The sequence below is a fragment of the Hyaena hyaena genome, unplaced genomic scaffold, assembly GCF_003009895.1.
Source record: "Hyaena hyaena isolate Hyena2069 unplaced genomic scaffold, ASM300989v1 scaffold_960, whole genome shotgun sequence".
NCBI classification, from domain to species: Eukaryota; Metazoa; Chordata; class Mammalia; order Carnivora; family Hyaenidae; genus Hyaena; species Hyaena hyaena.
This window is the reverse complement of record NW_024081589.1, coordinates 596671-614684: the sequence shown is the minus strand read 5'-3', so window position 1 is coordinate 614684 and position 18014 is coordinate 596671. Positions and strand designations below refer to the sequence as shown.

The 18014-nt window shown below is 38.5% G+C and overlaps 1 protein-coding gene across 1 annotated transcript in view; it reads left to right on the top strand.

The window, feature by feature from the left end:
- Positions 1–18014, top strand: part of DGKK (diacylglycerol kinase kappa) — a 189571-nt gene that overhangs the window by 70138 nt on the left and 101419 nt on the right. The window contains exons 3-4 of the mRNA XM_039221173.1: positions 719–799; positions 2971–3075. Of these exons, the coding sequence (XP_039077104.1) occupies positions 719–799; positions 2971–3075 (186 nt within the window). The remainder of the gene's footprint in view (positions 1–718; positions 800–2970; positions 3076–18014) is intronic.

Here is an 18014-nt window from a genome sequence, read left to right as displayed (position 1 = left end):
TACAGGGCCCTGCTTACCATGAGGCCCCATATGAATGTACAGGCTGCATACCAGTGAAGCCAGCCCTATCTATATTCCTAGCACTGCTATTCTCACTGCTGGCTGGATGCTACCTATTATAACCAGTTTATAAGGAGACACAGGCCTCAAACTGGATAGGACTAGCAACAAAGTCAAAAGTTGCCAGCTGATAAAATAGGAACGAACTAATAACTTCTATCTGCTCCACTGGGCCCTTAGTTAAACCATATCCCTTTATCTTCTCCAGCATAAACCCTTAGTTTTGTTTTTTTAATAGTTTATTGTCAAATTGGTTTCCATATAACACCCCGTGTTCATCCCCACAAGTGCCCTCCTCCATGCCCTTCACTTCCCCACACCCATCAGTCCTCAGTTTGTTCTCAGCATTTAAGAGTCTCTCATGGTTTGAATAACTCTGAACCACCTAAGCCTTCCTGTAAATCCACATAAGAGTTTAAGGAAGAGTTGTGTTTTGCTTTAGTTGGTTTGGTTTTTGTTTGTCACATGATATATCAAGAAAAATCATGATGCTAAATAAATCCCAGCACTCAAGACAAAGATATGATTGGTTCATGACTGCCAAAAGTGCCTATTTGTGTGTGTGTGTGTGTGTGTGTGTGTGAGTGTTTACCTTTTAGTGTCTGTTGACATTATTAACCAATTGGTTCTTTTTCTTCTCCCTCTTATATCTTCCCAGTTTGCACGTTTTGAAACAATTGATCTGTCTCAGGTCGCCTTGGCAGAAAGCAGCTGTAGAAATCTTTGCCATAGTTTTTGTGTAAGTAACATTGGAAATGACTCAATGGGTAGAGGTGTGAGTTAGCTGGGAAGAGGGGTTGCTAATCCCATGTGTTCCACTTTGGAGTTCAGGTTTCCCAAGTCTCCTTTAATCCTAAAGTGTATACAGAAATCCACTTAAAGTAAGCATTGCAAATGAGTGCTAAAGATTATTTATGTAAACATTTTCTACCAGCCCACTGATAAAGGAGGAAAGTGATGCCCCTATTCTCTAATACCAGCCTGATATAAAGCTAAGCTGATTTCTGGGTGGTGGGGGAGTAACTATTATGAAAAAAAATCAATCCTCCTGGTGAAAGTGATTTAGAAGAGTATCATTGGGAGGCTTTCAAGAAACTGCTAATATGTTGTTGAACATATTAGGATAACCAAGCTACATGACACTGTCTCCTTTGATCAGATAGATAATAAGTTAAATCCAAAGTGAAAGCTACCTTATGCTGAGATTACTGATAAGACCAACCTCAAAGAAAGCAGAGTATTTTTATGGATGTATTCAAGGGTTTGGCACTACTGAAATGTTATGTCTTTGGTTATTCAAGTGAATCCAGACCAGAAAGCTCACTGAAAAATAACAAGTCCATTGGCCTAGGAATTCTCCTACCCACCTCCTCCCAGAACTATCTTCTTCCAGCCTCAATGATGGGTTATGGAGACTGGGATTCCCCTTCAAAAGAGCGGCACTTAGCGGACTAAAGAGCTACAGACCCAATACCCCACTTCCGTGGCTGGCCTACATTCCATAATCTTTTGAAAGAAAGCAATAAGCTATAAGACGAAGAACCTACTATCATTTTTCTCTTATTACATCACACTGACCTAGGGTAAATTAAGAGTTTTGTTGACCCAGTCCCAAAACGCTCAACGTTTGGGTGATGATCATACAGGCTAATGTTTTTCGTCTTTATTCTACAAAGAAATCCCAAGGATTAGGGGCTCCTGAGTGGCTCAGTCGTTTGAGCGTCCGTCCAACTTCAGCTCAGGTCACTATCTCATGGTTCATGGGTTCAAGCCCTGTGTCGGGCTCTGTGCTAACAGTTCAGAGCCTGGAGCCTGCTTCTGATTCTGTGTCTCCCTCTCTCTCTGCCCCTCCCCTGCTCTCTCTCTCTCTCAAAAATAAATAAGAACACTAAAATAAAATTTTAAAAAAATACCAAGGACTAGGGTGTCCCTTAGCCTAATTAAAACACACAGAAGCACTGTTGATCAGCCACACACAAGAATGGGTTTTGGTCCAAATGAGTGGCTGTTATCACAATTCCCACTAGATTCTATTCCCATCTATCACAGAATCATGTAGTGCTACATACAAAAGGAGAAAAAAATGCTTGTTGGTATTGTGAGCTCCAGTTCCAAAATTTGGGGGGTGGGTGGTATTAAAGATAAGTAGGGCCATTGAAGCAATCACTGATGCACTAGCCATCTGTATTCCTCTTATCTTCTGGAAAAAGACCAAATCCTGACCATGGTCTATCTCTACTAGACCTTCAGCATGGTTTTCTCATTATTCCTGCCAGGGTTCTTACACCAACCAGGATTAAGAGACACAATGGTAAAATTCTCTTCAGGTTGTTCTTGACCATAAGCAAGAGAGAAACTGGACTTTTAGATTCCTCACTATTTTCACTCTCACCTCAAACAGAAAGTGGTACACCCTGCTGAAGCATATACACTTTCACTATTTTTAAGTAAACAGAGCAGCAACCTCGCTGAAGTAATAGATGGTGCATGCCTTAGTGTTTAAGAGTATATATTCTAGAGCTAAAGAATCTAGATTTTACTTCTAAGTCAGCTTTATAAATACTAGGTGGCCCTAAGCAAGTCATTAAACTCTTTGCCTTAGCTTTCCTGACTATGAAATGAGAAAAATAAGAATGTCAATCTCATGGGGTTTTAATGAAGATTGAAATAAATAATATACATAAGTGTAATAGAACAGTACCTGGCACATAGTAAGTGCCATTAAAGTGTTCTTTATTACTATTATCATTATTATTATTTGGGGTAGATATCTGAGAATTTCTTTCTTACATTTAAGAAGTGGCTTGGGTTGTGACTAGTAGACCTGTCTAGTTCCCTAGAGAGTTCACAGGCCCTGTTTGGGGCAAAGCTGTAGAATGTGAACAGCTAATAATGTGACTTTTTGTTTAGGTGATCACACCACAACGAAAAGTTACCCTGGCTGCACCCAGTCGGAAAGACATGGAAGAATGGATCAATGTCATAAAAACCGTTCAACAGGGAGAAATTCGCAAGGTAAGGAAAATAGTGGAGAACTCACACAATTCCAAAAGTAAACATTTAATTGATTGTATTAGTTAAGCCACCTTTCAAACAGGGAAATAGCAAAATGGAAGTAGAGAAACTATCTGGTCAGGAATTATAGATGGATATCATTAAGAAACCTGTTTAGAACTATTTATAACTAGGAGTAATTCACTTAGACTCAGACCTTGGCAAGTATGTGGTTTAGATACCTCTTTTTTTAAATGAATATAATTTATTGGCAAATTGGCTTGCATACAACACCCAGTGCTCATCCCAGCAAGTGCCCTCCTCTTTACTCATCCACTTGATATGTAGATGTCACTGTGTGCCCAATTGATGAGGCACTCAAGATGTATTTGAGCAGTTAACTTAGGTGTTCTTATGTTAGCAAGGCTGTAATCAGCAGTTTTGAGCTGGGTCTGCTGATGACTACAATAATAGCTAATGAAACTGAGGCTCACAAAGGAGAAAAAAATAGACAAAGATGAAATAACTATTCAGTAGTAAAGACAGGATTTGGATCCAGGCTGTGTGACTCTAAAGCCTATGTCTTTAAGCCCTATGTTATTTTGGGAGGAAGAGCAAGGAGCAGTCCTCTCCAAAGATTAACAGAGTTTTCCTTCTTCTTATTTTTTTTTAAATTTTTTTTAATGTTTTTTTTTTTTAATTTATTTCTAGGAGAGAGAGAGAGACAGCGTGAGCAGGGGAGGGTCAGAGAGGGAGGGAGTCACAGACTGAAACAGGCTCCAGGCTCTGAGCTGGCAGTCAGCACAGAGCTCGACGCGGGGCCCGAACCCACGAACCATGAGATCATGACCTAAGCGAAAGTCGGACGCTCAACCGACTAAGCCACCCAGGCGCCCCTCCTTCTTCTTATTAATACAAACCTCTGGCCACTGCTCCCAGCAATAAATGGTATACCATTCAAACTCTGAGCTATGCCTTCATTCCACTCTTCTGAAGACCTACACTAGTTAGAAGTTATGTAAGTTTCAGAAGGGGAGGGATTTTTGTCATTTGCTTTCTTATATCAGTGCCTGGCACATAGTAGAGGCTCAATAAATATTTGTTAAATGAATAAATGAATCTGAGGGTAATCTCGGAGCCACGGTTTAGAAAGAGAAAGATACATAGTTCATCCTAAAGCAAAAGAAGCTGATATTTTAAATAACTAGCAAAGGATAGAAGATTGTTATGGGCATTTGGGATGGACCAATGGTAACAATGGGCTTTTTAGGTAGGTGTAAAGACAAGATATACACAAAAGAAACAGTTAAATGACAGTACTCACAATAAAGAATAGATTTCAGACATGTTACTAGATAGTGCATGATTGATTGCCAAATGAATGAAACAGACAGTAAAGTGGAATAAGAGTTCAGGAGAGAATGAGATAAGTATGGGCTGGAGTCTCCCGGGAAGAGTTAATAGAGGATAGATTTGAGACTGACCTTGAAAGATGAATAGGATTTTATTGGTGACAGGGAACTATGGGTAGGAATAAGTCCTAGACAGAAGTTGGTATAAACAAAAGCTGAGTAACAGAAAAACAGAAACTTTTTGTTGCCTGGGCCTGATTGTAGAGGATTATCAATGCCAGGATAAAGAGTAGGGAAGAGTTGCAATATGATCAAAGTTAAGTTTAAAGATGGAATTGAAAGAGAAGTGAGTTTATCAAAAGGATATTTTAGAAATACAAGCTGAATTAGATAAGGGAAAGACTGGAGGCCAGATGGTCACAGAAGAAGCTATAAATTAATTCAGGCGAGACAAAGTTAAGCCCCAGAATGAAGATAGAAAGGGAAGACAACTTATAGATGCTGAGATGGAGGTGGGGAAAATCTAAGTATATGAAAGAGGCAAAGGAGAGAAAAGAATAGGCAGAAAAAAGGTTTGAGCCTGAGAGACTTAAAGAAAGAATATAAAGGAGAAAGTTAGAAATAAGGAATTGCTTAAAAGACTAGATTAAAAGGTTAGCACTTTCTAATGAATTGTCATGGATTCATTGATTATGGGAACAGGGATGGACCTTAAGAGTTATCTAGATTCCAGATTCTAGAAACTGAAACTTTGCTGCTGTGCCCTTCCTGAAGCAGGAAGTGCTGCTGCACACCTTGAAATCAGAGCCAACATATCCAACCCAAATTGGCACCCTCACACTCACCTATAGATAAGTTTTTATCACCAAAGAGAATCTGTGACTGCTCCATCAAATGTGCAGAGATCAAAGAAACAGCAGACTTGAGCATGGAAGGGGCAGAGAGATGGGGAGACACAGAATCTGAAACAGGCTCCAGGCTCTGAGCTGTCAGCACAGAGCCCGTTGTGGGGCTCTAACTCACAAACCGTGAGATCATGACCTGAGCTGAATTCGGACACTTAACCAACTGAGCCACCCAGGCGCCCCAACCATTATTTCCTTATATAGCTTTCTGCCCTTTTCTCTTCTTCTTCTTGGACTCCCATAATGCATATATTTGTTTTCTTTTATCCATTTTTTTCATTATTTTTTCTCTTCTGACTGATTTCAAATAACCTGTTTGCAGATTCTTTCTTTTGCTTGATCAAGTCTGCTGTTAAAGTTCCCTGCTGCATTGTATTATTCAGCTCAAGAATTTGTTTTGCTCTTTTTTTATGATTTCTTCCTGTTGAGGTTCTCATTTTGTTCATGTATTATTTTCCTGGTTTCACTAATCCATCTGTGCTCTCTTGTAGCTCACTGAACTTCCTTAAAACAATTACTTTGACTTCTCTTTCAGGAAATTCATATATATCTATTTCTTTGATGTCAATTACTGAAAAACTATTGTTAATTATTTGGTTGTGTTCTGTTTTCTTGATTTTCTTTATTTTTGGTACCATTGTATTGATGTCTGCACATTTGATGGAGATTTGTTAATGGATACATAACATAAAAATAAGGAAACTCTGCCCACAGGAACACAAAGTATATATGTCTGGGGGGGCAGGTAATAGCATAATATTTTTGTGTGCTATTGAAATTAAATTGTTAACAACTTTAAATAGAAGGTTATAACTATGAAATATTTTATACAAGTCTTGAGCTACATTCCCCCCAAAACACTTATAATAGATACATAAAAGATAAAGAGAAGTAAACCAAAACAAATCTGTATCAAAAATAATCATCAAATAAAAAAAAGACAAGAGAAGACAGGGCCAAAACAACTGAAATACATATAGAAAACAAATATCAAAGTGGTAATAGTCGGTCCTCACCAATAATTACACTAAATGTAAATAGATTAAATTCATCAATCAAAAGATATGGAGTGTAATACTCTCTAGCTCAACCCATGTCGTTGCAAATGGCAAAATTTCATTCTTTTCTTTGGCTGAGTAATATTTCATTTTACACACACACATGCACACACATACACACACAGCACTTCTCTATCCATTCATTAGTTGACAGACACTTGAGTTGCTTTAATAGTTTAATAATGGTACTATAAACATGGGGTGCATGCTTTGAATCTGTAATTTTTGCATCCTTTGGGTAAATACCTAGGAGTGCAATTGCTGGATCATAGGGTAGTTCTATTTTTAAGCTTTTGAGGACCCTCCATACTGTTTTCCAGATGACTGCACCAGTTTGCATTCCCACCAACAGTGCAAAAGTGCTCCCCTTTCTCAGCATCCTCATCAACACCTGTCGTTTCTTGTGTTGTTGATTTTAGCCATTCTGACAGGTGTGCAGTGTTATCTCATCATGGTTCTTCGTATTCATGAGCATGGAATGTTTTTCCATTTCTTTGTGCCTTCTTCAATTTCCTTCATAAGTTTTCTATAGTTTTCATCATACAGATCTCTTGTGTCCTTGGTTAGGTTTATTCCTAGGTACTTTATGGTTTTTTGTGCAATTGTGAATGGGATCAGTTTCTTGATTTCTGTTTCTGTTGCTTCATTGTTGGTGTATAAAAATGCAACCGATTTCTGTACGTTGATTTTGTATACTGCAACTCTGCTGATCTCATGGTTCAGTTCTAGTAGGCTTCTTGTGGAGTTTGTCGGGTTTTCTATGTAGAGTATCATGTTGTCTGTAAAAAGTGAAAGTTTGATTTCTTCTTTGCCAATTCTGATGCCTTTGATTTCCTTTTGTTGTCTGATGGCTGATGCTAGGACTTCCAGCACTGTGTGAAACAACAGTGGTGAGAGTGGACATCCCTGTCGTGTTCCTGATCTCAGGGGGAAAGCTCTTAGTTTATCCCCATTGAGGATGATGTTAGCTGAGGGCTTCTCATAGATGGCTTTTATGATGTTTAGGTAAGTTTCTTCTATCCCGACTTTCTCTAGGGTCTTTATTAAGAAGGGATGCTGTATTTTGCCAAATGCTTTTTCTGCATCTATTGACAAGATCATATGATTTTTATCTTTTCTTTTGTTGATGTGATGTATCACATTCATTGATTTGCGAATATTGAACCAGCCCTGTAACCCAGGAATGAATCCCACTTGATCTTGGGGAATCATTCTTTTTGATGTGCTACTGGATTCGATTTACAAGTATCTTGTTGAGGATTTTTGCATCTGTATTCATCAAGGATATTGGCCTGTAGTTCTCCTTTTTTGCTGGGTCTCTGTCTGGCTTGGAAATCAAAGTGATGCTGGCTTCATAAAATGAGTCTGGAAGTTTTCCTTCAATATCTATTTTTTGGAATAGTTTGAGAAGAATGGGTATTAATTCTGTTTTAAATGTCTGGAAAATTCCCCAGGGAAGCCATCTGGCCCAGGGCTCTTATTTGCTGGGAGATTTTTTTTAAATTTTTTAAATGTTTTATTTATTTCTAGGAGAGAGAGAGAGAGAGAGAGAGAGAGAGACAGCGTGAGCAGGGGAGGGTCAGAGAGAGAGGGAGATACAGACTCTGAAATTGGCTCCAGGCTCTGAGCTGGCAGTCAGCACAGAGCCCGACGCGGGGCTCGAACCCACGAACCGCGAGATCATGACCTAAGCGAAAGTCAGACGCTTTACTGACTAAGCCACCCAGGCGTCCCACAGTATGAATATCCTTAAAATAAATTCCCCCCTAAGTTTGTTTATTTGTTTATTTATTTTAATTTACATCCAATTTAGTTAGATATAGTTCAATAATGATTTCATGAATAGAATCCAGTGATACATCCTCTACATATAATACCCAGTGTTCATCCCAACAAGTGCCCTCCTTAATGACACCTACCCGTTTAGCCCCTCCCTCCCCAAAAGCCCTCCAACAACCCTCAGTTTGTTTCCTGTATTTAAGAGTCTCTTTTGTTTTGTCTCCCTCCCTGTTTTTTTATTGTGTATTTTGTTTTATTTTCTTTCTTTTTTTTTAAGATTTACATCCAATTTATTTAGCATATAGTGCAATAATGATTTCAGGAGTAGAATCCAGTGATTCATCCCCTACATATAACATCCGGTGCTCATCTCAACAAGTGTCCTCCTTGATGACCCTTGCCCATTTAGCCCATCTCTCCACCCACAACCTGTCCAGCAATCCTCAGTTTCTTCTCTATATTTAAGAGTCTCTTATATTTTGTCCCTCTCTCTATTTTTATATTATTTTTGCTTCCCTTCCCTTAAGTTCATGTGTTTTGTATCTTAAATTCTACATATGAGTGAAGTCATAAGATATTTGTCTTTCTCTGACTAATTTTGCTTAGCATTATACACTATAGTTTCAACCATGTTGGTGCAAATTGCAGTATTTCATTCTTTTTGATTGCCAAGTAATACTCCAGTGTGTGTGTGTGTGTGTGTGTGTGTGTGTACCACATCTTTTTTTTTTTTAACGTTTATTTATTTTTGAGACAGAGACAGAGCACGAGCTTGGGAAGGGCAGAGAGAGAGGGAGACACAGAATCTGAAACAGGCTCCAGGCTCTGAGCTGTCAGCACAGAGTCCAATAAGGTGCTTGAACACACAGACCTCGAGATCATGACATGAGCTGAAGTTGGACACTTAACCGACTAAGCCACTCAGGCGCCCCTATACCACATATTCTTTATCCATTCATCTGTTGATGAACATTGGTATTCTTCCATACTTTGGCTATTGTCGAAAGTGTTTCTATAAACATTGGGGTGCATATGCCTCTTTGAAACAGCACACCTTTATCCTTTGGATAAATACCTAGTAGTGCAATTGCTAGATTTTTTGAGGAACCTCCATACTGTTTTCCAGAGTGGCAGCACCAGTTTGCATTCACACCAGCAATGCAAAAGCATTCCTCTTTCTCCGCATCCTCTCCAGAATCCGTCATTGCTTGAGCTGTTAATGTTAGCCATTCTGACAGGTGTGAGGTTGTATCTCACTGTGGTTTTGGTTAGTATTTCCCTGATGATGAGTGATGTTGAGCATTTTTTCATGTGTCTCTAAGCCATCTGGATGCCTTCTTTAGAAAAGTGTCTATTCATGTCTTTTGTCAGTTTCTTCATGGGATTATTTGAGGTTTTTTGGGTGTTCAGTGTGATAAATTCTTTATAGATTTTGGATGCTAGCTCTTTTTCTGATATGTCATTTGCAAATATCTTCTCCCATTCTGTCGGTTACCTTTTAGTTTTGCCGATTGTTTCCTTAGCCATGCAGAAGCTTTTAATCTTGATGAGGTCCCAAAAATTCATTTTTACTTTCATTTCCCTTGCCTCTGGAAATGTGTTGAGTAAGAAGTTGCTGTGGGAGAGGTCAAAGATGTTGTCGCCTGCTTTCTCCTTTAGGATTTTGATGGCTTCCTGTGTTACATTTAGGTCTTTCATCCACTTTGAGTTTATTTTTGCGTATGATTTAAGAAGTGCTCCAGGTTCAATCTCCTCCATATCTCTGTCCAGTTCTCCCAACACCATTTGCTGAAGAGACTGTCTTTATCCCATTGAATGTTCTTTCCTTCTCTATGAAAGATTAGTTGGCCCTTAGTTTGTGGGTCCATTTCTGGGTTCTCTATTCTGCTACATTGCTTTAGATGTCTGTTTTTTGTGCCAGTACCATACTGTCTTGATAATTACAGCCTTGTAGTACATCTTTTATTAAAAATAGTTGATTGTCAAGTTGGTTTCCATATAACACCCAGTGCTCATCCCCACGAGTGCCCTCCTCCATGCCCATCACCCCCCTTACCACCCCATCTGTTCTCAGTTTGTTCTCGGCATTCAAGAGTCTCTCATGGTTTGCCTCCCTCCCTCTTCCCCACTATTTTCCCTCTTCTTCTCCCCCATGGTCCTCTGTTAAGTTCCTCCTAATCCTCCTATACGTGCAAACATATGGTATCTATCCTTATCTGCCTGACTTATTTCGCTCAGCATAACACCCTCCAGTTCCATCCATGTTGCTACACACGGCCAGATTTCATTCTTTCTCATTGCCATGTAGTATTCCATTGTATAGATAAACCACATCTTCTTGATCCATTCGTCTGTTGATGGGCACTTAGGCTCTTTCCATGTTTTGGCTATTGTTGAGAGTGCTGCTATGAACATTGGGGTCCATGTGACCATATGCGTCAGAACTCCTGTATCCCTTGGGTAAATTCCTAGCAGTGCTATTGCTGGGTCATAGAGGAGTTCTATTGTTAATTTTTTGAGGAACCTCCACACTGTTTTCTAGAGGGGCTGCACCAGTTTCCATTCCCACCAAGAGTGTAAGAGGGTGCCCGTTTCTCCACATCCTCACCAGCATCTAGAGTCCTCTGATTTGCTCATTTTAGCCACTCTGACTGGCGTGAGGTGGTATCTCAGTGTGGTTTTGATTTGTATTTCCCTGATGAGGAGGGATGCTGAGCATTGTTTCACGTGTCTGCTGGCCATCTGGATGTCCTCTTTGGAGAAGTGTCTGGTCATATTTCTACCCATTTCGTCACTGGATTGTTTGTTTTCAGGAGTGGAGTTTGGTGAGTATAGATTTTGGATATTAACGCTTTATCTGATATGTCATTTGCAACTATCTTTTCCCATTCTGTCGGTTGCCTATTAGTTTTATGGATTGTTTCCTTTGCCTTGCAGAAGCTTTTAATCTTGATGAGGTTCCAATAGTTCACTTTTGCTCTTGATTCCCTTGCCTTAGGGAAGTGTCAAGTAAGGAATTGCTGCAGTTGAGGTCAACGAGGTTATTTCCTGCTTTCCCTTCTACGGTTTTGAGAGTTTCCTGCCTCACATTCAGGTCCTTTACCATTTTGAGTTTATTTTTGTGTATGGTGTCATAAAATGATCTAGTTTCATTCTTCTGCCTGTGGCTGTCCAGTTCTCCCAGCACCATCTGTTAAAGAGGCTCTCTTTTTTTCCATTGGATACTCTTTCCTGCTTTCTCAAACATTAGTTGGCTGTATATTTTTGGGTCCAAATCTGAGTTCTCTATTCTATTCCATTGGTCAATGTGTCTGTTTTTGTGCCAATACCATACTGTCTTGATGATGACAGCTTTGTAGTAGAGGCTAAAGTCTGGGATGGTGATGCCTCCCGTTCTGGTTTTCCTCTTCAATATTACTTTGGCTATTTGGAGTCTTTTGCAGTTCCATATAAATTTTAAGATAGTTTGTTCCAGTTTTGAGAGAAGAATGCTGGTGCAATTTTGATTGGGATTTCATTGAATGTGTTGATTGCTTTGGGTAGTAATGACATTTTAACTATATTTATTCTCCAATCCATGAGCATGGAATATTTTTCCATTTCTTTGTGTCTTCTTCAATTTCCTTAATAAGTTTTCTATAGCTTTCAACATACAGATCTCTTATATCTTTGGTTAGGTTTATTCCTAGATATTGTATGATTATTTGTGCAAATGGGAATGGGATCAGTTTCTTGATTTCTGTTTCTGTTGCTTCATTGTTGGCATATAAAAATGCAACCGATTTCTGTTCATTGATTTTGTATACTGCAGCTCTGCTGATCTCATAGTTCAGTTCCAGTAGGCTTGTGGTGGAGTCTGTCGGGTTTTCTATGTAGAGTATCATGTCGTCTGCGAAAAGTGATAGTTTAACTTATTCTTTGCCATTCCTGATTCCTTTGATTTCCTTTTGTTGTCTGATGGCTGATGCTAGGACTTCCAGCACTATGTGAAACAACGGTGGTGATAGTGGACATCTCTGTCGTGTTCCTCATCTCAGGGGGAAAGCTCTCAGTTATTCCCTCATTGAGGATAATTTTAGCTGAAGGCTTCTCATAGATGGCTTTTATGATGTTTAGGTACGTTCCTTCTATCACGACTTTCTCGAGGGTCTTTATTAAGAAGGGATGCTGTATTTTGTCAAATGCTTTTCCTTCATCTATTGACAAGATCACATGGTTTTTATCTTTTCTTTTGTTGATGTGATGTATCACATTGATTGATTTGCGAATATTGAACCAGCCCTGTAACCCAGGAATGAATCCCACGTCATCTTGGTGGATAATTCTTTTTATGTGCTGTTGGATTCGATTTGCAAGTACCTTGTTGAGGATTTTTGCATCCGTATTCATAAAGGATATTGGCCTGTAGTTCTCTTTTTTTGCTGGATCTCTGTCTGGCTTGGGAATCAGAGTGATGCTGACTTCATAAAATGAGTCCGGAAGTTTTCCTTCGATTTCTATTTTTTGGAATAGCTTGAGAAGAATTGGTATTAATTCTGTTTTAAACGTCTGGTAGAATTCCCCAGGGAAGCCATCAGGTCCAGGGCTCTTCTTTGTTGGGAGATTTTTGATAACTGATTTGATTTCTTCACTACTTATGGGTCTGTTCAGATTTTCTATATCTTCTGGCGTGAATTTTGGTAGTGAGTGTGTGTTTAGGAATTTGTCCATTTCTTCTAAGTTGTCCAATTTGTTGGCATAGAATTTTTCATAGTATTCCCTGATAATTGCTTCTATTCTGAGGGGTTGGTTGTAATAAGACCATTGTCATTCATGATTTTGTCTGTTTGAGTCTCTCTCATTTCCTTTTGAGGAGCCTGCCTAGAGGTTTGTCCATTTTGTTTATTTTTTCAAAAAACCAACTCTTGGTTTCATTGATCTGTTCAACTGTTTCTTTGGTTTCTATATAGTTTATTTCCACTCTGATTTTTACTATTTCTCTTCTCCTACCGGGTTTGGGGTGCTCTTGTTGTTCTCCCTATAGTTCTTTTAGGTGAGCTGTTAGATTTTGCAGTTGCACTTATCTAATTTCTTGAAATAGGCCTGGAGTGCAATGTACTTTCCTCTTAGGACTGCCTTTGCCTCATCCCATAGAGTTTGGATTGTTGTGTTTTCATTTTCATTTTTTTCCATGTATTTTTTTCATTTCTTCTCTAATTGCCTGATTGGCCCATTCGTTCTTTAGTAGGGTGTTCTTTAACCTCCATGATTTTGGAGGTTTTTCCAGACTTCTTCCCGTGATTGATTTCGAGTTTCATAGCATTGTGATCTGAAAGTGTGCATGGTATGATCTCAATTCTTTTATATTTATGGAGGGCTGCTTTATGTCCCAGTATGTGATCTATCTTGTAGAATGTGTCATGCGCACTTGAGAAGAATGTGAATTCCATAGCCTCAGGATGTAGAGTTCTAAATCTATCTATCAGATCCATCTGGTCCAATGTATCATTCAAATCCATTGTTTCTTTAGTGATTTTCTGTCTAGTTGATCTATCCATTGCTGTAAGTGGAGTATTACAGTCCCCTGATATTACCATACTCTTATCTATAAGATTGTTTCTATTTGTTATTAATTGGTTTATATATTTAGGTGCTTCCATATTTGTTGCATAGACATTTATAATTTTAGTTCTTTCTGATGGATAGATCCTGTAATTTTTATCTAATTCCATTCTTCATCCCTTGTTACTGTCTTTAACTTAAAGTGTAGTTTATCTGATATAAGTACAATTACTTCAGCTTTCTTTTGACTTCCAGTATCATCATCGAGATTTCTCCATACCCTTAATTTTAATCTGAATTGTCCTCCAGTCTAAAATGCGTTTTTTGTAGACAGCAAATAGATGGATTTTGTGTTTTTATCCATTCTGCTACTCTATGTCTATTGATTGGAGTATTCAGCCCATTTACATTCAGTGTTATTGTGGAAAAATATGGGTGTAGATTCATTGTGTTCTTTGTAGTATTCATGCTTGTGGTGGTGTCTTCAGTGTCCTGCGTTCTTTGCAACATTTCCCTCAGAGAGTCCCCCTCAAGATTTCTTGTAGGGCTGGTTTAGTGATGACAAATTCTTTCAATTTTTGTTTTTTTGGAAAGACTTTTATCTTTCCTTCTATTCTGAATGACAAGCTTGCTGGATAGAGGATTCTTGGCTGCATATTTTTTCTGTTTATCACATTGAAGATCTCCTGCCATTCTTTTCTGGCCTGCCAAGTTTCAGTAAATAGGTCTGACACCACTCTGATAGGTTTCCCTTTGTATGTTAGGGCCCTTTTCTCCCTAGGTGCTTTCAAAATTCTCTCTTTGTCCTTCTATTTTCCCAGTTTCACTATGGATATGTGGTGCAGGAGATCGATTCAAGTTACGTCTGAGGGGTGTTCTCTGTGCCTCTTGAATTTCAACATCTACTTCCTTCCCCAGGATGAGGAAGTTCTCTGCTATAATTTGTTCCAGGACACCTTCAGCACTTTTTCCTCTCTCTTCTTCCTTTGAGATTCCTGTGATATGGATATTGTTCCGTTTGATTGTATCACTGAGCTCTCGAACTCTTGTTTCATGTTCCTGGATCAGTTTGTCTCTCTTTTTCTCAGTTTTTTTCTTTTCCTATAATGGTGTCTTCTAAATCACTATTCTCCTTTCTGCCTCTTCAATCCGTGCATTGGACGCCTCCAGTTTATTATGTATCTCATTTATAGCATTTTTTATTCATCATAACTATTTTTAATCTCCATAGTGTTTGTAGCAATAGTTTCTCTGATGTCTTCCATGCTTTTTCAAGCCCAGAGATTAATTTTATGATTATTGTTCTAAGTTCTTCTTCAGTTATGTTGCTTATATCTGTTTTGAGCAGCTCTTTACCTGTCAGTTCTTCCTGAAATTTCTTGGGAAGAGAGTTTTTCTGTTTCGTCATTTTGGTTAGCTGTCTATCTCTTGTTAATTTTAAAAGCTTGTTGTACACTCTGCCCCTGCGAGTTCTGCTGTATTAAAGATGGCTCTTTGGAAATAAGTCAGGCAGAGAAGGACAAATATCATATGTTTGCACGTATAGGAGGATTAGGAGGAACTTAACTGAGGAACAAGGGGGAGAAGAAGGGGGGAAATGGTGGGGGAAAAGGAGAGAGGAAAACCATGAGAGACTCTTGAATGCTGACAAAAACTGAGGACTGATGGATGTGGGGGGGAGGGAGGGATGGGCATGGAGGAGGACACTTGTGGGGATAAGCACTGGGTGTTATGTGGAAACTAATTTGACAATAAACTATTTGAAAAAAAAAAGACGGCTCTTTGAGTGTTCAGGAAGTGTTCTTTGAACGATGTCTCTTGGTTTCTCTTTTTGAGACTTTGGTTAATTTGTTTCCCTCCAATACTATGTGAATAACAGCAGAGAGAGTGGACATTCCTGTCATGTTTCTGACTTTATGGGGAAAGCTCTCAGTTTTTGCCCTTTGAGGGTGATATTAGTGGTGGGTCTTTCATATATGGCTTTTATGATCTTGAGGTATGATCCCTCTATCCCTACTTTCATGAGGATTTTTATCAAGAAAAGATACTGTGTTTGTCAAATGCTTTCTCTGCATCTATTGAGATGATCATATGGGTTTTGTCCTTTCTTTCATTAATGTGATATATCACATTGATTGATGTGCAGATATTGAACCAGCCCTGCATCCCAGATATAAATCCCACTAGATCCTGGTGAATAATTCTTTTAATGTATTTTTGGATCCGGTTGGCTTGTATCTTGTTGAGAATTTTTGCATCCATGTGCATCAGGGAGTTTGGTCTGTAGTTCATGTTTTAGGTGGAGTCTTTGTCTCATTCTGGAATCAAGATAGTGCTGGCCTCATAGAATGAGTTTGGAAGTTTTCCTTATTGTTATTGTTTGCATTTCTGCAGTGTTGGTTGTGATCTCTCCTCTTTCATTCTTGATTTTATTTATTTGGGTCCTTTCTTTTTCTTTTTGATCAATCTGGCTAAGCATTTATCAATTTTGTTAATTCTTTCAAAGACCCAGCTCCTGGTTTCATTGATCTGTTCTACAGTTTTTGTTTGTTTGTTTTCGGGTTTTGTTTTGTTTTGGTTTGTTTGTTGTTTTGTTTTCTTTTGTTTTGGTATTGGTTTTGGTTTCAAAAGCATTGATTTCTGCTCTAATCTTTATTATTTCCCATCTTCTTTTGGTTTGGGGTTTATTTGCTATTCTTTTTACAACTCTTTTTTAAATAATTTATTCATTTCTTAGAGACAGAAAGACAGAGCATGAGAAGAGGAGGAGCAGAGAGAGAGGGAGATACAGAATCCATAGCACTCTCCAGGCTCCAAGCCATTAGCTGAGACCTCGATGCAGGGCTCAAACCCACTGACTACAAGATCATGACCTGAGCTAGTCTGACATTCAACCAACTGAGCTACTCAGATATCCCTTTTTCCAGCTGTTTAAGTTGTAAGGTTAAAGAAAGGTTAAAGAAAGGTTGTGTATCTGAAACCTTTCTTCCATTTTTAGGAAGGCCTGCACTGCTATATACTTCTCTCTTATGACTTTCTTTGCTGCATCCCAGAAGTTTTGGGCTGTAGTGTTATCATTTTCATTGATTCCATGTATTTTTAATTTCCTCTTTAACTTCTTGGTTAACCCATTCATTCTTTAGTAGGATATTCTTTAATCTCCAAGTATTTTTTGTCTTTCTAAATTATTTGCTTGTGGTTGATTTCGAGTTTCATAGTGTTATGGTGTGAAATATGCATGGTATGATCTCAATCTTTTTGTACTTGTTAAGGCATGATTTGTGTCCCATTATGTGATCTATTCTGGATAAAATTCCATGTGCACTTGAGAAGAATATGTATTCTGGTGCTTTAGGATAAAATTTTCTGAACATATCTGTTAAGTTCATCTGGTCCAGTGTGGCACTCAAAGCCATTGTTTCCTTGTTGATTTTCTGCTTAGATGAACTGTCCATTGTTGTAAATGGGGTATGGAAGTCCCCCCCTATTATGGTATTTTTGTCAATGAGTTTCTTTATGTTCGTGATTAATTGAGTTATATATTTGTGGGTCACATTGGGGGCATAAATGTTTACAATTGTTTGATCTTCTTGGTGGATAGACTCCTTAATTATGATGTAATGCCCTTCTTCATCTCTTGTTACATTCTTTATTTTTAAAATCTAGATTGTCTGATATAAGTATGGCTACTCTAGCTTTCTTCTGGTGACCATTAGCATGATAAATGGTTCCACATTCCCTTACTTTTGATCTGAAGGTATCTTTAGGTCTAAAGTGGGTCTCTTGTAAACAGCCTATAGATAGACCTTGCTTTCTTATCCATTCTGTTACCCTGTGTCTTTTGATTGGAGTATTTTGCACATTGAAATTTAAAGTGAGTACTGAAATATATGTATTTATTACCATTTTGTTGCCTGTATAGTTGGAGTTTCTGGTGATGTTCTTTCTAGTCTTTGTTGCTTTTAGTTCTTTTTGTTTTCTTTCATCTTTTATCCCCTCAGAGAGTGCCCCTTAAAATTTCTTGCAAGGCTGGTTTAGTGGTCACGAGCTCCTTTAGTTTTTGTTTGTCTGGAAACTCTTTATCTCTTCTTTTATTTTGAATGACAGCCTTGCTGGATAAAGAATTCTTGGCTGCATATTTTTTGATTCAGCACATTAAATATATCCTGCCACTCCTTTCTGGCCTGCCAAGTTTCTGTGGATAGGTCTGCTGTGAACCTAATCAGTTTTCCCTTATAGATTAAGGACATTTTCCCCTTGCTGCTTTCATAATTTTTTCTTTGTCTGTGTATTTGTGAATTTGACTATGATATGCCTTGACGATA